The 15,953-nt window shown below is 50.4% G+C and overlaps 1 protein-coding gene across 4 annotated transcripts in view; it reads right to left on the bottom strand.

Annotated features, from left to right (window-relative positions):
- The window catches only part of LOC116076798 (NADH-cytochrome b5 reductase 3), a 20,861-nt gene extending 15,222 nt beyond the window's left edge, over positions 1–5,639 (bottom strand). Inside the window, exon 1 of one of the 4 annotated variants that reach the window (XM_031350740.1) lies at positions 5,506–5,639. In XM_031350740.1, coding sequence (XP_031206600.1) covers positions 5,506–5,526 — 21 coding nt within the window. In that variant the 5' untranslated portion in view covers positions 5,527–5,639. Of the gene's footprint in view, positions 1–2,937; positions 3,044–3,437; positions 3,489–3,733; positions 3,791–5,505 lie in introns of those variants that run through there. The other 3 variants (XM_031350763.1, XM_031350757.1, XM_031350748.1) reach the window with 3 other exon arrangements.
- Positions 5,640–15,953: the final 10,314 nt, after the last annotated feature.

Consider the following 15,953-nt stretch of genomic DNA (forward strand, 5'->3'; position numbering starts at 1 on the left):
TAAAAGAAATACACTCAGATTTTACACCACCTGTGTGTGTAGTCTGTTTGTCAAAGCCGAATCCCGTGACCACCTGGCCAGGATCCCATGTCCCGCGGAACAGGGACCCCGCGAGAAATCCCGGTCCGTGGTACATAATATTTATATCAGGACCACGCCCAGTCACTGCACACCACTGTCCCCAGCACCATGCCAACACTGTCCTCACTCAGCATAGCTCACTCAGCATGGCTCACTGAAAGGCCAAGTTGACACCATGGAGTGTAAGCTCAAAGAACCCCGGGTGTGAAGCCCAGCCCAGAACTCCAGAGCTCTGGAGCCAGAAGTGATGGGCTTCCAAAGGCCATGCACAGAGTAAACGCCACACCAGCCATAATCCCTGAGCTGGTACCGCTCCAAGGACAGGGCCTTGTGTCCCTGGGACCACCCCATTTCAGCTCTTGACTAAGAGTGTAGTGGCTACTCCAGCCACAGAGGAGAAACAGGCTGGAGGGACTTTCCCTGCCCCAAGTCACACCAAAGTCCCAGGACCACATTCATACCACCAGATTCTCACGGGCTTTCTTGGGGTAAACAAGTGACTGGCCAAGGTAACAAAACCAAACAAAAATGTGACTGCGATTTGAATTCAGGGCTCCTCAGTGCCATCTTGCTGTTTCTAAGCCACCTCTGGGGACAGGTCCTACTGTGTCCCCATCAGAGTCTGTAGCCAGATACTATTCCCCCTTGGAAGGTGGAAGGCTATTTCCAAGCCCAGCATCCCAAGCCAACAAGCTGCTCCACCACCTCCAACAAGCACAAGGGTCCCAACCAGCCTTCAAAGCACCCGATTTGTGACTCCAATGCAGACTCCTCTCCCTGCTCCCTCCACAACAACTTACCTTGCTTTGGCCTTTGTGCTCCTTTCAGTCTGCCCCTCTCCCTCCATGCCCTGCCTCTAGATGTATCTAACCAGCAGACATCTGTGAAATCCTTCAGAACCCAGCCCAAATGTTAAATCCTCCCTGAGGGGCTGGTGAGACGGCTCAGCGGGTAAGAGCACTGACTGTTCTTCCGAAGATCCTGAGTTCAAATCCCAGCAACCACATGGTGGCTCACAATCATCTGTAATGAGATCTGACGCCCTCTTCTGGAGTGTCTGAAGACAGCTACAGCATACTTATTTATAATAATAAATAGATCTTTGGGCCAAAGCGAGCAGAGACTGAGCAAGTGGAGTCTACAGGAGCAAGCAGGGCCGACCTGAGCGGAGTTGACCAGAGCAAGCAGAGGTCCTAAAAGTCAATTCCCAACAACCAGATGAAGGCTCACAACTATTTGTACAGCTACAGTGTGTACTCATATACATAAATAAATAAATCTTTTTTAAAAAAAAATCTTCCCCGAGGAGCCATGCCTAGCTAGCCAGCCCTTGGTGACTTTTCACAGCCTTGGTCTCTCTGTAAGCTTTCTGGGCATGAGGGCCATTCTGACAATTTTTCTGCTACAGAAAACTCCATGGCAGAGAGCAACACCACATCCAGAAACCACCACCGTTGGGAGCCCTAGGAATGGTCACCAATGACTCCCACCAACGAGGCCCATGCTCTGTGAACCCTGACTTATCTCCCCAAGGACTGTTTGAGTACACTGTCAGACTCACTGGCTCGAGTCCCCTGAGCCTGCAGCTGGCTTCCCAGGGCCTGTCACACACCTTGAATTTGTTCCTGACCTTCCACAGTGCGTTCCTGTTGTGGTTTGAATGAGAAATATCCCCCACAGCTGGTGGATTTGAACATTTGGTTTCCAGTACATGGTGTTGTTTAGTGAGGCCATAGAACCCTTAGGAGTTCAACCTTGCTAAAGGAAGTACCTCACTGGGGACAGACAAGCTATCTCAGTTTCGTATATGTGGCTGAGATGTGACCCCTCAGCTTCCTGCTCCCTCTGCCAAGCCTTCCCTGACATGATAGACTCTAGTCCTCTGGAAGTGCAGGCTAAAATAAACTCTTCCCTAAGCTGCCTTTGGTCGTAACTAATATAGAAGTTAATGAATGCAATTGTCCCTACGTGTCCATTTAACGAAGGCAGCTTGGAAAGGTGGCTGTGTGTGGACCAGCCTGCAACCTTCACTCACTCTAAACCCACCAGTGCCAGGCCTCTGGGTGGATCCCTGGACATAGGCTAGGGTCTCCACACCAGCCCTTGGCTCAGAGTGGCCCCCCTCCTGTCTCTGGGTAATTTAGGGTTGCCTAGTCACCACTGTCCCAGCACTTGGTACAGGAGGCACTCTGTAAATATTTGTGGACCTACCACAAGGACAACAACACCTCTCTCTCCTGATCCCCCATGACTCTCTGACTTCTTATGTTGTGTGCAGGTTTCCCAAAACAGGGCAAAAGCCAAGACTGCTCCCTGGTGAGAGAAGGGCTCAGCCCATCCTATTTTCCTGAGGCACAGAACAGGCCGTGGAGGGAACCATGCCACCTGTCCCTGGCACTGGAGCATGTTTAGAAGGGACAGGTTTAATGAGCCAAGAACTGGCTCCTGGCTGCTCCCAAAAAGCACTGCCCTCTTACCTCAACCCTCGGGCTGCACCTGGGAGGTGCTGTTGCCTCTCCCAATGCAGGTAAGAAAACAGAGGCTTTGGTGACAAGCCTAAGCCCAGGGACATGTCTGGACACCGAGAGGGGAGAGGTAAACCCTTTCTAAATAAAAATTCCTATCTAGAAAGGCAGCTGTGACATGCCATTCTAGCTGTCACTCATTCAGTCAACAACCTTAGCAGGTGCTCCTGTGTCTAAGGTAGGTGTGTGTGTCCCAGGCCTAAACCCTATGTTCAAGGAGCTCAAACTAGAGGGAAAGCAGACCCAGTCTCAGGGGAGCTGCACCAAGGCCAGGAGCAGCAGAGCAAAGCTTGTGTCTCCCAAAGTTAGAGGCCCAATTAGATTTACTCACCAGGGGACTGGATGTACTCTATCCTCACTGGCATGGGGTAAACAGGCTGTCCCCCATCCTTCCACGGCACCACCCTAGTCCAGCAGCAGGGCCAAGTAAACCGGAGGCAGATGGCTGAGTCCAAGTCCCTGCCCTAGCTCCTCCTCAGCTGTGCACGCACAGGCACACACAGTTTTAAGTCCTTGAGGGCAGCTGCTTCCCATACCTTGACCCTGTAGGCCACACTCCACCATACCAAGGAACCTACCCCTTCCTCTCCTTGCTCTGTGGGAGCCCTGAGCTCACTCACTGTAGCTAAGGGATACACAGCCTGTTCCTCACCCCCGCGGGACGTCCTGCCTGGGCTTCTCACTCTGACATTTCCCCCTTTAAAACCCTGGAATCCACTCTGCCCAGGCTGGATAAGGAAGGCTGGTAGAGATCTCAGCCCACCCCCCCTTCCCTCCAGGTGCCAGCTCCCTGACCTGGAGCTTAGACAAGCCAGTCATAGGCTCGCTTACCTGCCCACCACCCACTCTCCTGTTGTCCTGCCAGTATCAAGTGACCACAGCCCTCCCGGTCTTGTTCTAAGTGGGAGGAAGTGGGAGGATATGGAGGAAGTCCTGAAACAGGGGGGCTCTGGGCTGGGCTCCAAACAATGGGGGAAGGGAGCCCAGAAGGAGGAACAGGTGGATAATTGAGCCACCATCTGTGGAGTCTAAGCCACCAACCAGACCCAGAGTCAGCAGGAGCTTTCGGAAAGGCCTTATATACTCTACAAGAGGGATGGATCTGTCAAGGGCTTTCTGGAACTCACAAGCGAGCAGGGAGGCAGTCCAGAGCAGCGTGCCAAGCCTGCACCGTTTTCCTGGTGGACAGCAGACTCAAAATGCCATCCTCTGGCTTGGGGCCCCCAATATATGCAAGAGGCCTCCCACAGGGCCTGCATGGCCCAGATAAGACATCCAGTACACCCAATGCCCAACAGCCACACACACAGCGCATGGGCCTCCAGGCCTAATATATACCGTGGGCACTGAGGTATAAGACCCCAGTCAGTCTCATAAGTCAAAGACAATACCAAGCAACCCTTGGACAGATGAGGCCATGGTGGGGGCCTCCTGATAATCAGACAGAGCTCTGCTGGCTGCAAGGAACTACTGTTGACTTAACATGAATTGATGGAAAAGCAGGTGCTGGAGTACCACCAACATAGTCCAAAAGTGAGGCGAGCCTGGAAAGCAGGGGAAGGTAAGGGATCATGGGAAGTCCCTGGGAAAACTGGTCAGAATGTCATTATAGGGTGCTGCCACTCCAGGGTTTGCCTGGGGCTAGGCGGCTCCTTCGATGGTCCATCCTGGACTAGCCACTCTCTCAAGAGCAAATGTCATGCCAAGAAGCCAGCTGACTGTCTTCACCAGGACTTACAGAGAGGAGGACACCCTCCAAGACAGGCACTGGCCTAATCCTGTCATACCCAAAGAGCTGGGCACCTCAAGGGTATGTTTGTGTAATTGGGATTGGGCACATTTCACATGGATGCTCTTAAGAAGTCAGGGAGAAGCTGGGCAGTGGTGGCCCACACCTTTTTAAATCCAGCACTGGAGAGGCAGAGGTAGGTGGATCTCTTTGAGTTCGAGGGCAGCCTGGTCTACAGAGAGTATTCTAGGGCTACATTGAGAAACCCTGTCTCAAAAAACAAAAAACATTATTGAGAAACCCTGTCTCGAAAAACCAAAAAAAGAAAAAACAAAAAAACAAATAAAAAAGGGGGGAAAAAAAAGGAAAAAAAAAAAAAAAGAAATCAGGAGAGTGGGCTCCAGGATTGTGGAAGTGGCCTTGGTCGATCCAGAGTAACAGTGAGAGAGCAGATTTATAGATGTTAGAAGGTCCCAGCATCCTCAGTGCCCTGGGCTGATGGCCAAGTCTAAGAGTCACTTCTTCAGTGACAGCGCAGCTCTGTGAGTAACAAGAATGCCTGGGGCTTTCTGTGTGACAGCTGGAAAAATCGTGGCCAACTACTGCCTTGTTTATGGCATGAAGATGCACCCAACCCCTGTAGGGACATCCTGCACACTTCTCACACACACACACACACACACACACACACACACACACACACCAAAGTACTCTTCCTGCCAGCTCACACGTGTCCACTATTCACGCCTGCGTGTCTTCACACCCATACCCTCACTCTCTCACACACGCCACTATCGGTTCCTCCACGCACACACCTGTGCACCTACAGTCACACTTCACGTCCACATTTTACAAAACCCTCACACGTTTCACATGCCCACGGGCTCAGGCAACTTCAACTTTCTCACACTCACAAGTCACGCCCACTCACGCGGGCGCACACGTCACTCATTCCCTGTCACATTCACACACACCCAACAGGGTCCCCAATGTCCACCCCGAGCTTCGGGCCCCTCTGGCCCGAGACAGGGCCCAAGTGGCGCGGCCACTAGCCAGGGCGTGAGTCACGGTCTGCAAGGGGCGCGGTGCTCGTGAACCGGTGCTGGGCGCCCCGGATGGTACGGTGTCCCCACGGTGCAAGCCTGGAGACCCCAGACCCATGCCGCCTACCGTGCTCAGCTGGGCCCCCATGGTGGCGATGAAGACAGTGGCCGCACCGTTCTACACCCGCTACTCAGCCGGCCGCTCCCCCAACAACCCGGCCCAGCCGCAGCACCTCGGAGGCGGGGACGCCCCGCGGAGCCAGTCAGGAGCGCGGAGGTGGGCGGATGGAGGGCGGGTCTTCCAATGTCCCCGCCCACTTCCGCTTCTGGCGCTGGGAGTGCGCTCTGAGTGGCTGGCAGCGCTGCACGGAAGAGGCTCTGCGAGACTGGCAACTGTGGCGCCTCTCTGTAGCTTCGGGAGGTGTAGCTTGTGGCTTCTGGGCCTGTTTTGTCCCGGTGAAGAGAACAAGATGTCGCCCCCATGACGGGCTCTCAAATCCTGAGCCTTTGGTCCAGGGACCTGCAAGGATCTGATTGTGCTGGGCAGGGCTCTAATCGCGCCCGGGGCGTGTTGCCAGCGCCACTAGCCACAGAGTTCAGGCCACAGCCCTGCCCTGCCCCATTTGCGAGCCTTTGTTCCGGATTTGTTCATTCCGGAACAAATCTCCAAACGTACTGAGGCCAGTTCCGGATTAAAGTGCGGGTGTCCCCTCTTCAGCTAGGCTAGCTCTGGCCCTGTGCTCCCTCGAGGGACGCCACTGGTGCAGAGTGGTCTCTGTAGCGCTTCAGTTATCCTGCCTGTTGATTCACGATGCTCTGCGCCCACATACCCATTCCATGAGACGGTGGGGCTTCCCCAAGTAAGGAGTCTGCAGTCAGTTCTCTGTGTGCTTGGACCCCAGAACAGAACCTATCACATAGATACTCTATAAACACTTGCTGAATGTGTGATCTAGCGAGGAGGTGCGTATGTCCCTGGTATTCTAAAGTAGTCTTCATCGTGGTGCTGGCCAGATAGGGAATGGAAAACCGCTCTGAGAGCACCGGGAGGTGCAGAGCCTGGAGGTGGGAACAAAGTAGATAGAAGCAGGAGGTGGGCAAGGCCAGAGAGGCTGAGATGGGTGTGGCTGCTGCCCTCAGGGTTGTGAGACCCACATGAGCCTGAGAGCTCGGAGGCCTGAGTGACAGAGGGAGAAAGAGACTGGCTGCATAAAAATAGGGAACTAGTTCCTGAATTGGTGACCCAAGTGTTCCGTAGTGGAAGAGGCAGGTGGATCTGTATGAGTTCCAGGCTACACGGTGTGACTGTACTAGCTACTTTTCTGTTGCTATAGTAAAACACCATGACCAAAGGCAACTTTCGGGAAGACGGAGTTTATTTTGGCTCACGGTTCCAGAGGGATAAGAGCCCATTATAGCTGGAAGGCATGGCCGGCCACAAGCAGCAGGCAAAACTGGCTGAGGGAGAAGGATGCTGAGAGAGAACACCTGAACCTAAAACAAGAACCTGAGAGAGAACTGGAAGTGGAGCCAGGCTATAAGATCTCAAAGCCCACCCCCAGGGACATGTCTTCATCCAGCAAGGCCACACCTCCATACGTCCCCACAAACCATCACAAATTGAGGACTAAACGTTCAAATACACGAGCCTATGAGGGCCATTTCATATTCAAACTGCCACAGAGACCCTGTCTCAAATAAATAAATAAATAAATAAATAAATAAATAAATAAATAAGAAACAATGGCCAACACATCTGTGATTCCAGAATTTGGATAGTGGAGGCAGGGGTTCAAGGTTATCTCTCCCTGGCTACAGATTGAGTTGAGGTCAGCCTATGAAACATAAGTCCCCATCTCAAAGAAACAAATCAGGAGCTAGAATGTAGAAGGGCACCTACTACCCTGGAATATGAAGCTGGATCTGACATCAGTTAAATATTATTCTGCTTTTAATCTCAGCACTTGAGAGGCTGAGACAGAAGAATCACAAACACAAGCCAGTCTGTTCTACAGATAAGACCTTGTCTCAAAGGGGGTCAGGGTGGATATGGGGGCTCTTCCTGTGCCTGGAAGTAAGTTACCTAGGCAATGTGTACTGGAGATGGAACTGTGGTCTTCATGCTTGCGCAGCTCCTGTTACCATTGGAGCCTTCCGTAGGATCCTTACTGACTGTCCGTCCCTTTTCTCTCTGGTTGAACCTCTGCCACGCACACTCGTCTACCCCAGTCACATCCAAAATATTGGGGATAAAATCCTGATTAAGGATAAGAGGCAATAAGGATCCAAAAGGAGTTCTGTGCCTCCTGGATATTCAGACAGTCGCTGGTATCTCCTAACTCAGACGTGTTCCAGAATAGTCTTTTCAATCATCAACACGCCCTCATATTTAGGCATAAAGGTACCCCAAGAAATGATTCGTAAATGGCTAAGATTAGGCATTGTTTCCTGGCCAGCACAACGTTTCCAACTCTCCTAGTTTAATACCAAGCTGTCCATAGCTTGGAATCTCTCTCAAGGAATCTGCCTTGCCAGAGCTAGCAACAGAAGTCAAGCACATTCCTTAGGCCAATAGATAGTTCACAATACTTAGAAATGTTTTGCATACTAGAGAGTAATGAAGGGCTTCCACTCAAGGACATTAGCTAGAAGTGTTAGGTCAGAACCCCCTAGTCATTGCCTCCAGCAGGACCCAGAGTATTAGCATAGGAATACCAAATTAGCCCCAGCTTCCACCCAATTCACAACTAGATAACGTGATCCTGGTCAGTAAGATCACTGACCTTGATGTGACTGTCACCTGCCTATGTGACTCTTGTCATCTGCCCTGCTTTCTGTATACCATATAAGCCTGCTTTTCACTTGGTGCAGGAGGACTTGGACTCGCATGTGGGACTCGCACTAGAACTTAGATGGGCTAGGACTCAGACTCATACAATCTGCAGTCCCCCAGGCCCAAGCACTCTGGCCAGCACCAGTCTAGAGGAGATGGCTGCTGCTTTAGACCCAGTATGTTTTAGATGGCCTCAGATGTACCTTAACTGCTGAGCTGCCAGATTTACCATCTCTCTTTTGCAATGACTGTAAAAGGCTGATGCCATTTTTAAGAAATACATTTAGATCCTGTACTTCATGTGTTGTCTCTGCCATCATTTCTTCGCCTACGCCTTGTCGACCTGACTAGGACCTCGTTTCTCCCGTGGGTTGAGGGAGGCCCAGATCAGCCAGCCCGCGGCAAACCTCCTCACAGTTCCTTATCTTCCTGAAAGTGGTACAGGTCAGAGGTCACAGGCAACTGTCCTCACTGAGGCACGTCCCAGCTACTCCAGATCCTGTCTGCACTCACGCGTCGACCAACTGCCGATATGTCCAATGTAAAGCCAAAGAGGAGACGTCACTCTTGATATTTCTACGGACACTTCCACAGAAAGGAAACTGGTTCCACAGCAGGCCTCACACTAGCATGGCCCCCTGACTGGCTATATGACCTCCAGGCCGTGTTGACTCATGACCTGGGAAGACAGAAATGATATCAAAGAGGAAAATAGTTGAGGCTCATGCCAAAATCTGGACAGATCTTGTCATCTTGCGGGAGGGAAGAGTCACGTGGCCAGGAGAGTTACGATGACTACTGGACTGTAGAGAGGAAGAATCACAGGTTGGAGAGATGACTCTGAGGTTAGGAGTACTTGTAATCTCTCAGAGAGCTAGAGTTCAGTTCGCAGCACTTCCAACCATGTCAACTCTAGCCCTAGGACAGCCATTCTCAACCTGTGCACCACAACCCCAAAAAGACCATCGGGAAACACAGATTATTTACATTATGATTCATAACAATAGCAGAAGTACACAAAGATAGCTTTATGGTTGAGGGACACCATTACATGAAGACCTGTATTAAAGGATCGCAGCATTAGGAAGGTTGAGAGCCTCTGGTCTAGGGGAGCCAATGCCCTCTCTGCCCTCCACGAACACCTTGTACACATGTGCTCATACACAGCCATAAATAAAATGAATCTGAAAAACACCAGCCACCTGAGATTCTCTGCTGTTCACACTCTCCAGCTGCCTGGAGCCGGAGCACCGAGTACTTGGCTGCCTCCAGCCCTGGTGAGGACTGAGCTCCAGCAAAGCGTGTTGCCAAAGTTGTCTGATTTGGTGTCTGTTTGAAGACAGTGTCTCTCTCACTATGTAGGCCAAACTAGCTTCCAACTCCCAGTGATCCTCCTGCCTCTGCCTCCGAGTCCTGGATCACAAGCTTGTCTCACTCTGCCTGTCTTCTTCTGTTTGATTATTGAACTGGGTCTTAACTCTCAACAAACTCTCTTCCCAGATCTCTGATCTATTCGGTGGTTTAGTGCTACCCACAAGTCCTTGCTTCCCAGGAGGACACTGTCTCTCTTCCTGTCACCCTCTCCCCCACCCCACCCCACCCCCGACAATCCTGGCCTCCTCCCCACCCTGGCTGATCAGATAGGGATGTGGCTTCAAGGATGGCAGACAGAGCAAGCTGAGGGAGCCTATGGTCCATTTTCTTTGGAGTGAAGGAGATAGATTTCTTTCTAGGCTCCTCTAAGGAGCTGACACTAGGCTTTACCAGGGTATCAGGAAAAGGAAGTGGGTGACATTGGGAGCAGTAAAGCTGTTGTTTATCTTTCTGCGCACATCACTCTCCTCTCTCTCCCAGACTTTCAACCCTGGATGACTACCAGCATCATCCTTGTTCTTTGGTGTGTTTTGTTACAAATTTTAATTCCTTTTAAAAAAAGAATTATATATTTATTTTATACACTTGAGCACTGTAGCTGTCTTCAGACACACCAGAAGAGGGCATCAGATCTCATGACAGATGGTTGTGAGCCACCACGTTGTTGCTGGGAATTGAACTCAGGACCTCTGGAAGAACAGTCAGTGCTCTTTTTTTTTTTTTAAAGATTTATTTTTTTTTTATTCTATGTGTATGAGTACACTATAGCTGTACAGATGGCGATGAGCTATCATGTGTGTGGCTGCTGGGAATTGAACTCAGGACCTCTGCAGGCCCCACTCACTCTGGCCCAGCTCACTCCAGCCCAGCTCACTCCAGCGTTAATTCACTGTAGCTGTCTTCAGACAGCACCAGAAGAGAGCGTCAGATCTCATTACAGGTGGTTGTGAGCCACCATGTGGTTGCTGGGATTTGAACTCAGGACCTTTGGAAGAGCAGTTGGTGCTCTTACCCGCTGAGCCATCTCACCATCCCCATCTCTTAACCACTAAGCCATCTCTGCAGCCCCAATTCTTTTCTTTTCTCTTCTTTTCTTTTCTTTCCTTCCTTCCTTCCCTCCCTCCTTTCTTTCTTTCTTTCCTTTTTTGTTTGTTTTGTTTCTAAGGGTCTCCCTGGATAGCCCCCAGCTGGCCTGGATCTCACTTATAGCCCAAGCTGGCTTTGAACGCTCTCCTCGGCACTCCTCCAGGCTCAGCCTCCTGAGTGCAAGGATTGCAACCCTGCTGCTGCACCCAGAGTCAGGTGTTCCTGGCCACGGTCCTTCCAGGCACTTACCAGGCAGGGCTCCTTCTGTCTCCTTTCATCTGATGACAGATAAGATCAAGCGGCATCATGCCATGTCAGCTTTCTCCACCCTCATGACAGATCTTCCCAGGGAAAGACAGTCCCTTGCTTTGAATCCCATGAGTATCCCAACCCCAGCGACTTCATGCTGGGTTTCACAGTCCTTCCTCAGTGACCCTCGCCTGGAATGATGGTTTGGGAACCGCATAAGCAGAGGAAAAGGCATGACCTAATCTCTTGAGGCCCTGCTATGACCTAAGACCAGAATTTCCTTATCACTTCATTTCCTGCAGGCATTGACAAGAACCCCTGGCCCAGCCCAGACCCTGATCCTCGGGAAAAGCTGAAGGGCATTCACTTTTGGTATAGGAATGAGTTATGGCCCAGAGAGAACAGAGAATTGGGTTTTTTTATTTGTTTTCTATTTATTTATTTTTTTTTAAATTTATCTTATTTACTTTATGTGTATGAGTACACTGTAGCTTGAGCCATCATGTGTGTGGCTGCTGGGAATTGACCTCTACTAGCCCTGCTCACTCCAGCCCCACTCACTGCTGCGTAATTTACTGTAGCTGTCTTCAGATGCACCAGAAGAGGGCTTCAGATCTCATTACGGTTGGTTGCGAGCCACCATGTAGTTGCTGGGATCCGAACTCAGGACCTTTGGGAGAGCCGTCAGTGCTCTTACCCGCTGCTGAGCCATCTCACCAGCCCGTTTACTTATTTATTTACGTGTGGGGGGGGTGTGCTCATGAGGTACCAGACACGTGGGGGTCAGAAGACAACCCATGAGAACTGGTCTGCTCCTTCCATCTTGTGGGACCCAGGGAGCAAACTCAGGGTAGACCTCTCAAGGTATCTGACTTGCAGGTGAGTGGCTTTCCCTGCTGGCCAGGCACAGAGGCATTAGATGGAGCAAGGTGCTGGAACGGTCACAGTCGGGATCAGAGGAACTATAAGAGAGGCTACAGAGAGTCCAGGAAACATTAGAGTCCAGCTGTGAAATGAAAAGACTGTGTGGGCCCCAAGAGGGAAAGTGGAGGATGGCCCTGGAGAGACGCTGTGGTGGGTTAGAGTGCTGAGCTGTAAGGAACCCTCTAGAAAGAGAGATGTCGTAGCTCAGATTACCCCACCAATGTCATTTGTGCTTCAGGAAGACCCCAGGGACCCCAGGGCTTGAGGTGGGGAAGGGAGAATAAGGTTCTCCTGGGAGAGGGAGCATGAACCAGACCCAGATGCACAACCCTTCAAGCTAGATCTCTTCAAGGCCTGTGAAATGTTCTGCTGTGCTCTAAGGACAGAATCCCTGGGCTCTGGCAGCGTGAAGGAGATTGTGTTATGAAGTTTTTTAAAAAGGAAAGCAGGGCTGGGGATGTTCCAGTAAAAGGAAAGGGAAATGCAGGCCAGTGGAAGATACAAGTACCTTTCGGTTGGGTGTTGGAAGGAACCTTAGTTGGGAGGAGGTGCTGGGACGATGGGCTTGTCTCTGGTCTCACCAAAGCCACCCCTGAAGCATCTCTTGAAGTCGCACAATCCAGAGCTACCCTTGAGCAATCTCTAAAGCAAGCAGGGCTGGTCCTGTTGAAACAAGCAATTGGCGCCCATGCATGGTGTGGTAAACCTCTCAGGATGTTGCTGAAGTCTACGGAATACCTCCCAGCTAGGGGGATTCATTACCTAGGGGGCAAGAAGAACCTGCTCCAGTCCCTCAGAGAGCAACTAAACCCCTTACCCAGAGCTTTCTGTCTCATCCTACAGAGGCAAGGCCAAGGTTCAGAAATAGAGAATTTTGCTCTAGGCCACACAGCCAGACAGAGTGAAGCTAGAGTCCTCACCTATGATCTACTTCCTTAGGAGACTGGCTCTCCCACCACCTCCTGCCTCTGGAATGAGGCGCCTGCCTTTTGAATGTCTATGTGGAATGTCAGGGTGGCCAGGGTAGTTGAAGTGATGTGGGGGATAGATACCCTATCATTCCACCCATAAGGCCAGAAATGCCCACATCTTGGCTGTTGACTATGACCAAAATCTTGACCTTGCTTGTATAAATCACTCCTCTCTCCCAGCCTGTTCCCTCGGCCGTAAACTGAGGGATTATCTTTAGCTAGGTCTGGTGGTGCACGCACTTGGGAGCTGGAGGCAAGAATATCAGTTAAAAAAAAAAAAAGAATATCAGTTCAAAACTAGCAAGTTTGAGAGGCTGGAGAGATGGCTCTGTGGTTAAGAGCACACTGACTGCTCTTCCAGAGGACCCAGGTTCAAGACCCAACACCTACATGGAAGCTCACGGTCATCTTTAACTCCAGTTCCAGAGGATCAGACACCTTCTTCTGGCCTCTGAGGGCACCGAAAACCCAGGGGACATGCAACATAGTAAGATAAACACATCTTTGGCAGGAGGTGAGAGGAAGTTTTGTCCCAGGACTCATTCGTTAACCAAGGCCACCAAGGAGCTGACTACAATGCAATTGAACTAGGGTCTTTATTTAAGCTCAAGCCTGGGCAACACTGCTGTATCTGCGGCAGCAGGACGGGAGGTTCACCCTCCCCCAAGCTCTCAGTGGGACAAGACTTTATAGGGAAAGGCAAGCAAGCGAGGGGGGGGTTTCATCCTGGCAGGCATCTAACTGTATGACTATTGTAAGCCAACAGGTGGGTGCTCTGAAGCAAAACCATGAGCAACCACAAAGGGCCTGAAAGTACATCTGACTAATCTTTGATTGACTGTTGTTAGAAATAGGTAGGGAGGGCTGGTGAGATGGCTCAGCGGGTAAGAGCACTGTCTGCTCTATCGAAGGTCCTGAGTTCAAATCCCAGCAACCACATGGTGGCTCATAACCACCCATAATGAGATCTGACGCCCTCTTCTGGTGCTCCTGAAGACAGCTACAGTGTACTTATTTATAATAATAAACAAATCTTTGGGCCAGAGCGAGTAGGGACTGAGCAAGTGGGGCTGACCAAAGCAAGTGGGGCTATCGGAGAGAGTGGGGTTGACCAGAGTGAGCAGAGGTCCTAAAAGTCAATTCTCAACAACTACATGAAGGCTCACAACTATCCGTACAGCTACAGTATGTACTCACATACATGAAATAAATAAATCTTTTTAAGAAAGGAAGAACAAAAGAAAGAACAGAAGGGAGGAAGGAAGGAAGGAAGGAAGGAAAGCGGGAGGAAATAGGTAGGGAGTAATTCTGGGGTATGGGCCAAGGACAAGCCATGGGGTCCTTCCTGACACTAGGGTGTAGCTTGAGTTCATCTATAGGTCAAGTTTCTCTTATGATGGAGGCCAGTCCCAAGATGGAGTAGGTTTTGCCTCTCGAAAGGAAGCAAGTTTGAGGCCAGCCCTGAACTATATGACATCCAGTCAGGGATGAGAGGAAGAAGGGATGGGAGAGGGGCCATGTGAGGGAGGGACTTGGAAGAGAAGGGGCTTAGATCAGGATGAATAATAAATAAATATAATCATCATCATCATCATCATCATCAGGATGAATAACAAATAAATAAAAAACAAGAAAGAAGACAAGAACACGAAGGGAGGAGAGGGAAGGGACGAAGACTGTGATACCAGAGGGAAGGGACGAAGACTGTGATATCAGATGGAAGAGGGAAGGGACGAAGACTGTGATACCAGAGGGAAGGGACGAAGACTGTGATATCAGAGGGAAGGGACGAAGACTGTGATATCAGATGGAAGAGGGAAGGAAAAGTGGGACTAGGGGCTAGGGTAAGCAGGAGGGCTTTCTAAGGTATGCATTGAAACAGAGGCCTGAGGGAGGTGTCGGAACAAGTCTAGTAGATAACTGGGGAAGAGCATTCCTGGCCATAAGAAGAAAACATTTGGAGCTGGAGAGTTGGCTCAGCAATGGCTGCTGCTGGGGTTCAATTCCCGGCATCGACATGGCAACTCATACCTGAAACTTCAGTTTCTGGAGATCTGACACTCTCACACCAATGTACATAAAATAAAAACAAATCTAAAAAAAAAAAAAAACTGGGCAGTGGTGGCGCACGCCTTTAATCCCAGCACTTGAGAGGCAGAGACAGGCGGATTTCTGAGTTCGAGGCCAGCCTGGTCTACAGAGTGAGTTCCAGGACAGCCAAGGCTACGCAGAGAAACCCTGCCTGGAAAAATGAAGAGAGAGACAAAGACTGAGACAGAGAGCACACGCAAAGGCCATGAGGCAGCAGTGATGACAGTTGGTGTGTTACTTGGTTCCTTGGCTAAGCCATGTCTTCTTAGAAAAGTCCCATCCCTGCTGCTTGGCCCACGAGACCATCCTTTGAGACAGTATGCATGTAATTCCTAGTCTTCCTGCCAAACTGCCAATGACATCTTTGTGCGCTGGTATAAGTGACTGGGAGACAACCCTAAAAGCAGCATGAACTGGCTGAGGTCGTCAGAAATATCTTCTCTCACAGCTCAAGGCACCTGAAGCTCACAATCCATGTTGCTTCTCTCTGGGGAAGAGCATTGATGGCCAGCCTTTAGTCCCAACACTTGGGAGGCAAAGGCAGGTAGATCTCCATGAGTCTGAGGCCATACTGATCTACATATCCAGATCCAGACCAGTAAAGGCTACATATGCAGTCAAGAACAAATTAACTAACTAACTAACTTGCGTCTATACCATTTCCCCATGGCCTCTGCCTCCTGTACCTCTTCTTTTCTTTTCTTTTCTTTTTAATAATTTATTATTTTATGTATATGAGTACACTGTAGCTGTCTTCAGACACACCAGAAGAGGACATCAGATCCCATTACAGATGGTTGTGAGCCACCAGGTGGTTGCTGGGAATGGAACTCAGGACCTCTGGAGGAGCAGTCGGTGCTCTTAACCACTGAGCCATCTTTCTTGGCCCCTCTTTTCTTTCTCTTTGTTGAGGTTTTGTTTGTTTCCTACTGTGTAGAAACTTGCTGGCTTGAAACTATGTAGACTATGCTAGCTCCAAACTCATAGACATCTTCTGCCTGCTCTGCCTCCTAAGTGATGGGACTAAAGCTATGCACCATGACCATG

The sequence above is a fragment of the Mastomys coucha genome, unplaced genomic scaffold (assembly GCF_008632895.1).
Source record: "Mastomys coucha isolate ucsf_1 unplaced genomic scaffold, UCSF_Mcou_1 pScaffold11, whole genome shotgun sequence".
In the NCBI taxonomy this organism is placed as follows: domain Eukaryota; kingdom Metazoa; phylum Chordata; class Mammalia; order Rodentia; family Muridae; genus Mastomys; species Mastomys coucha.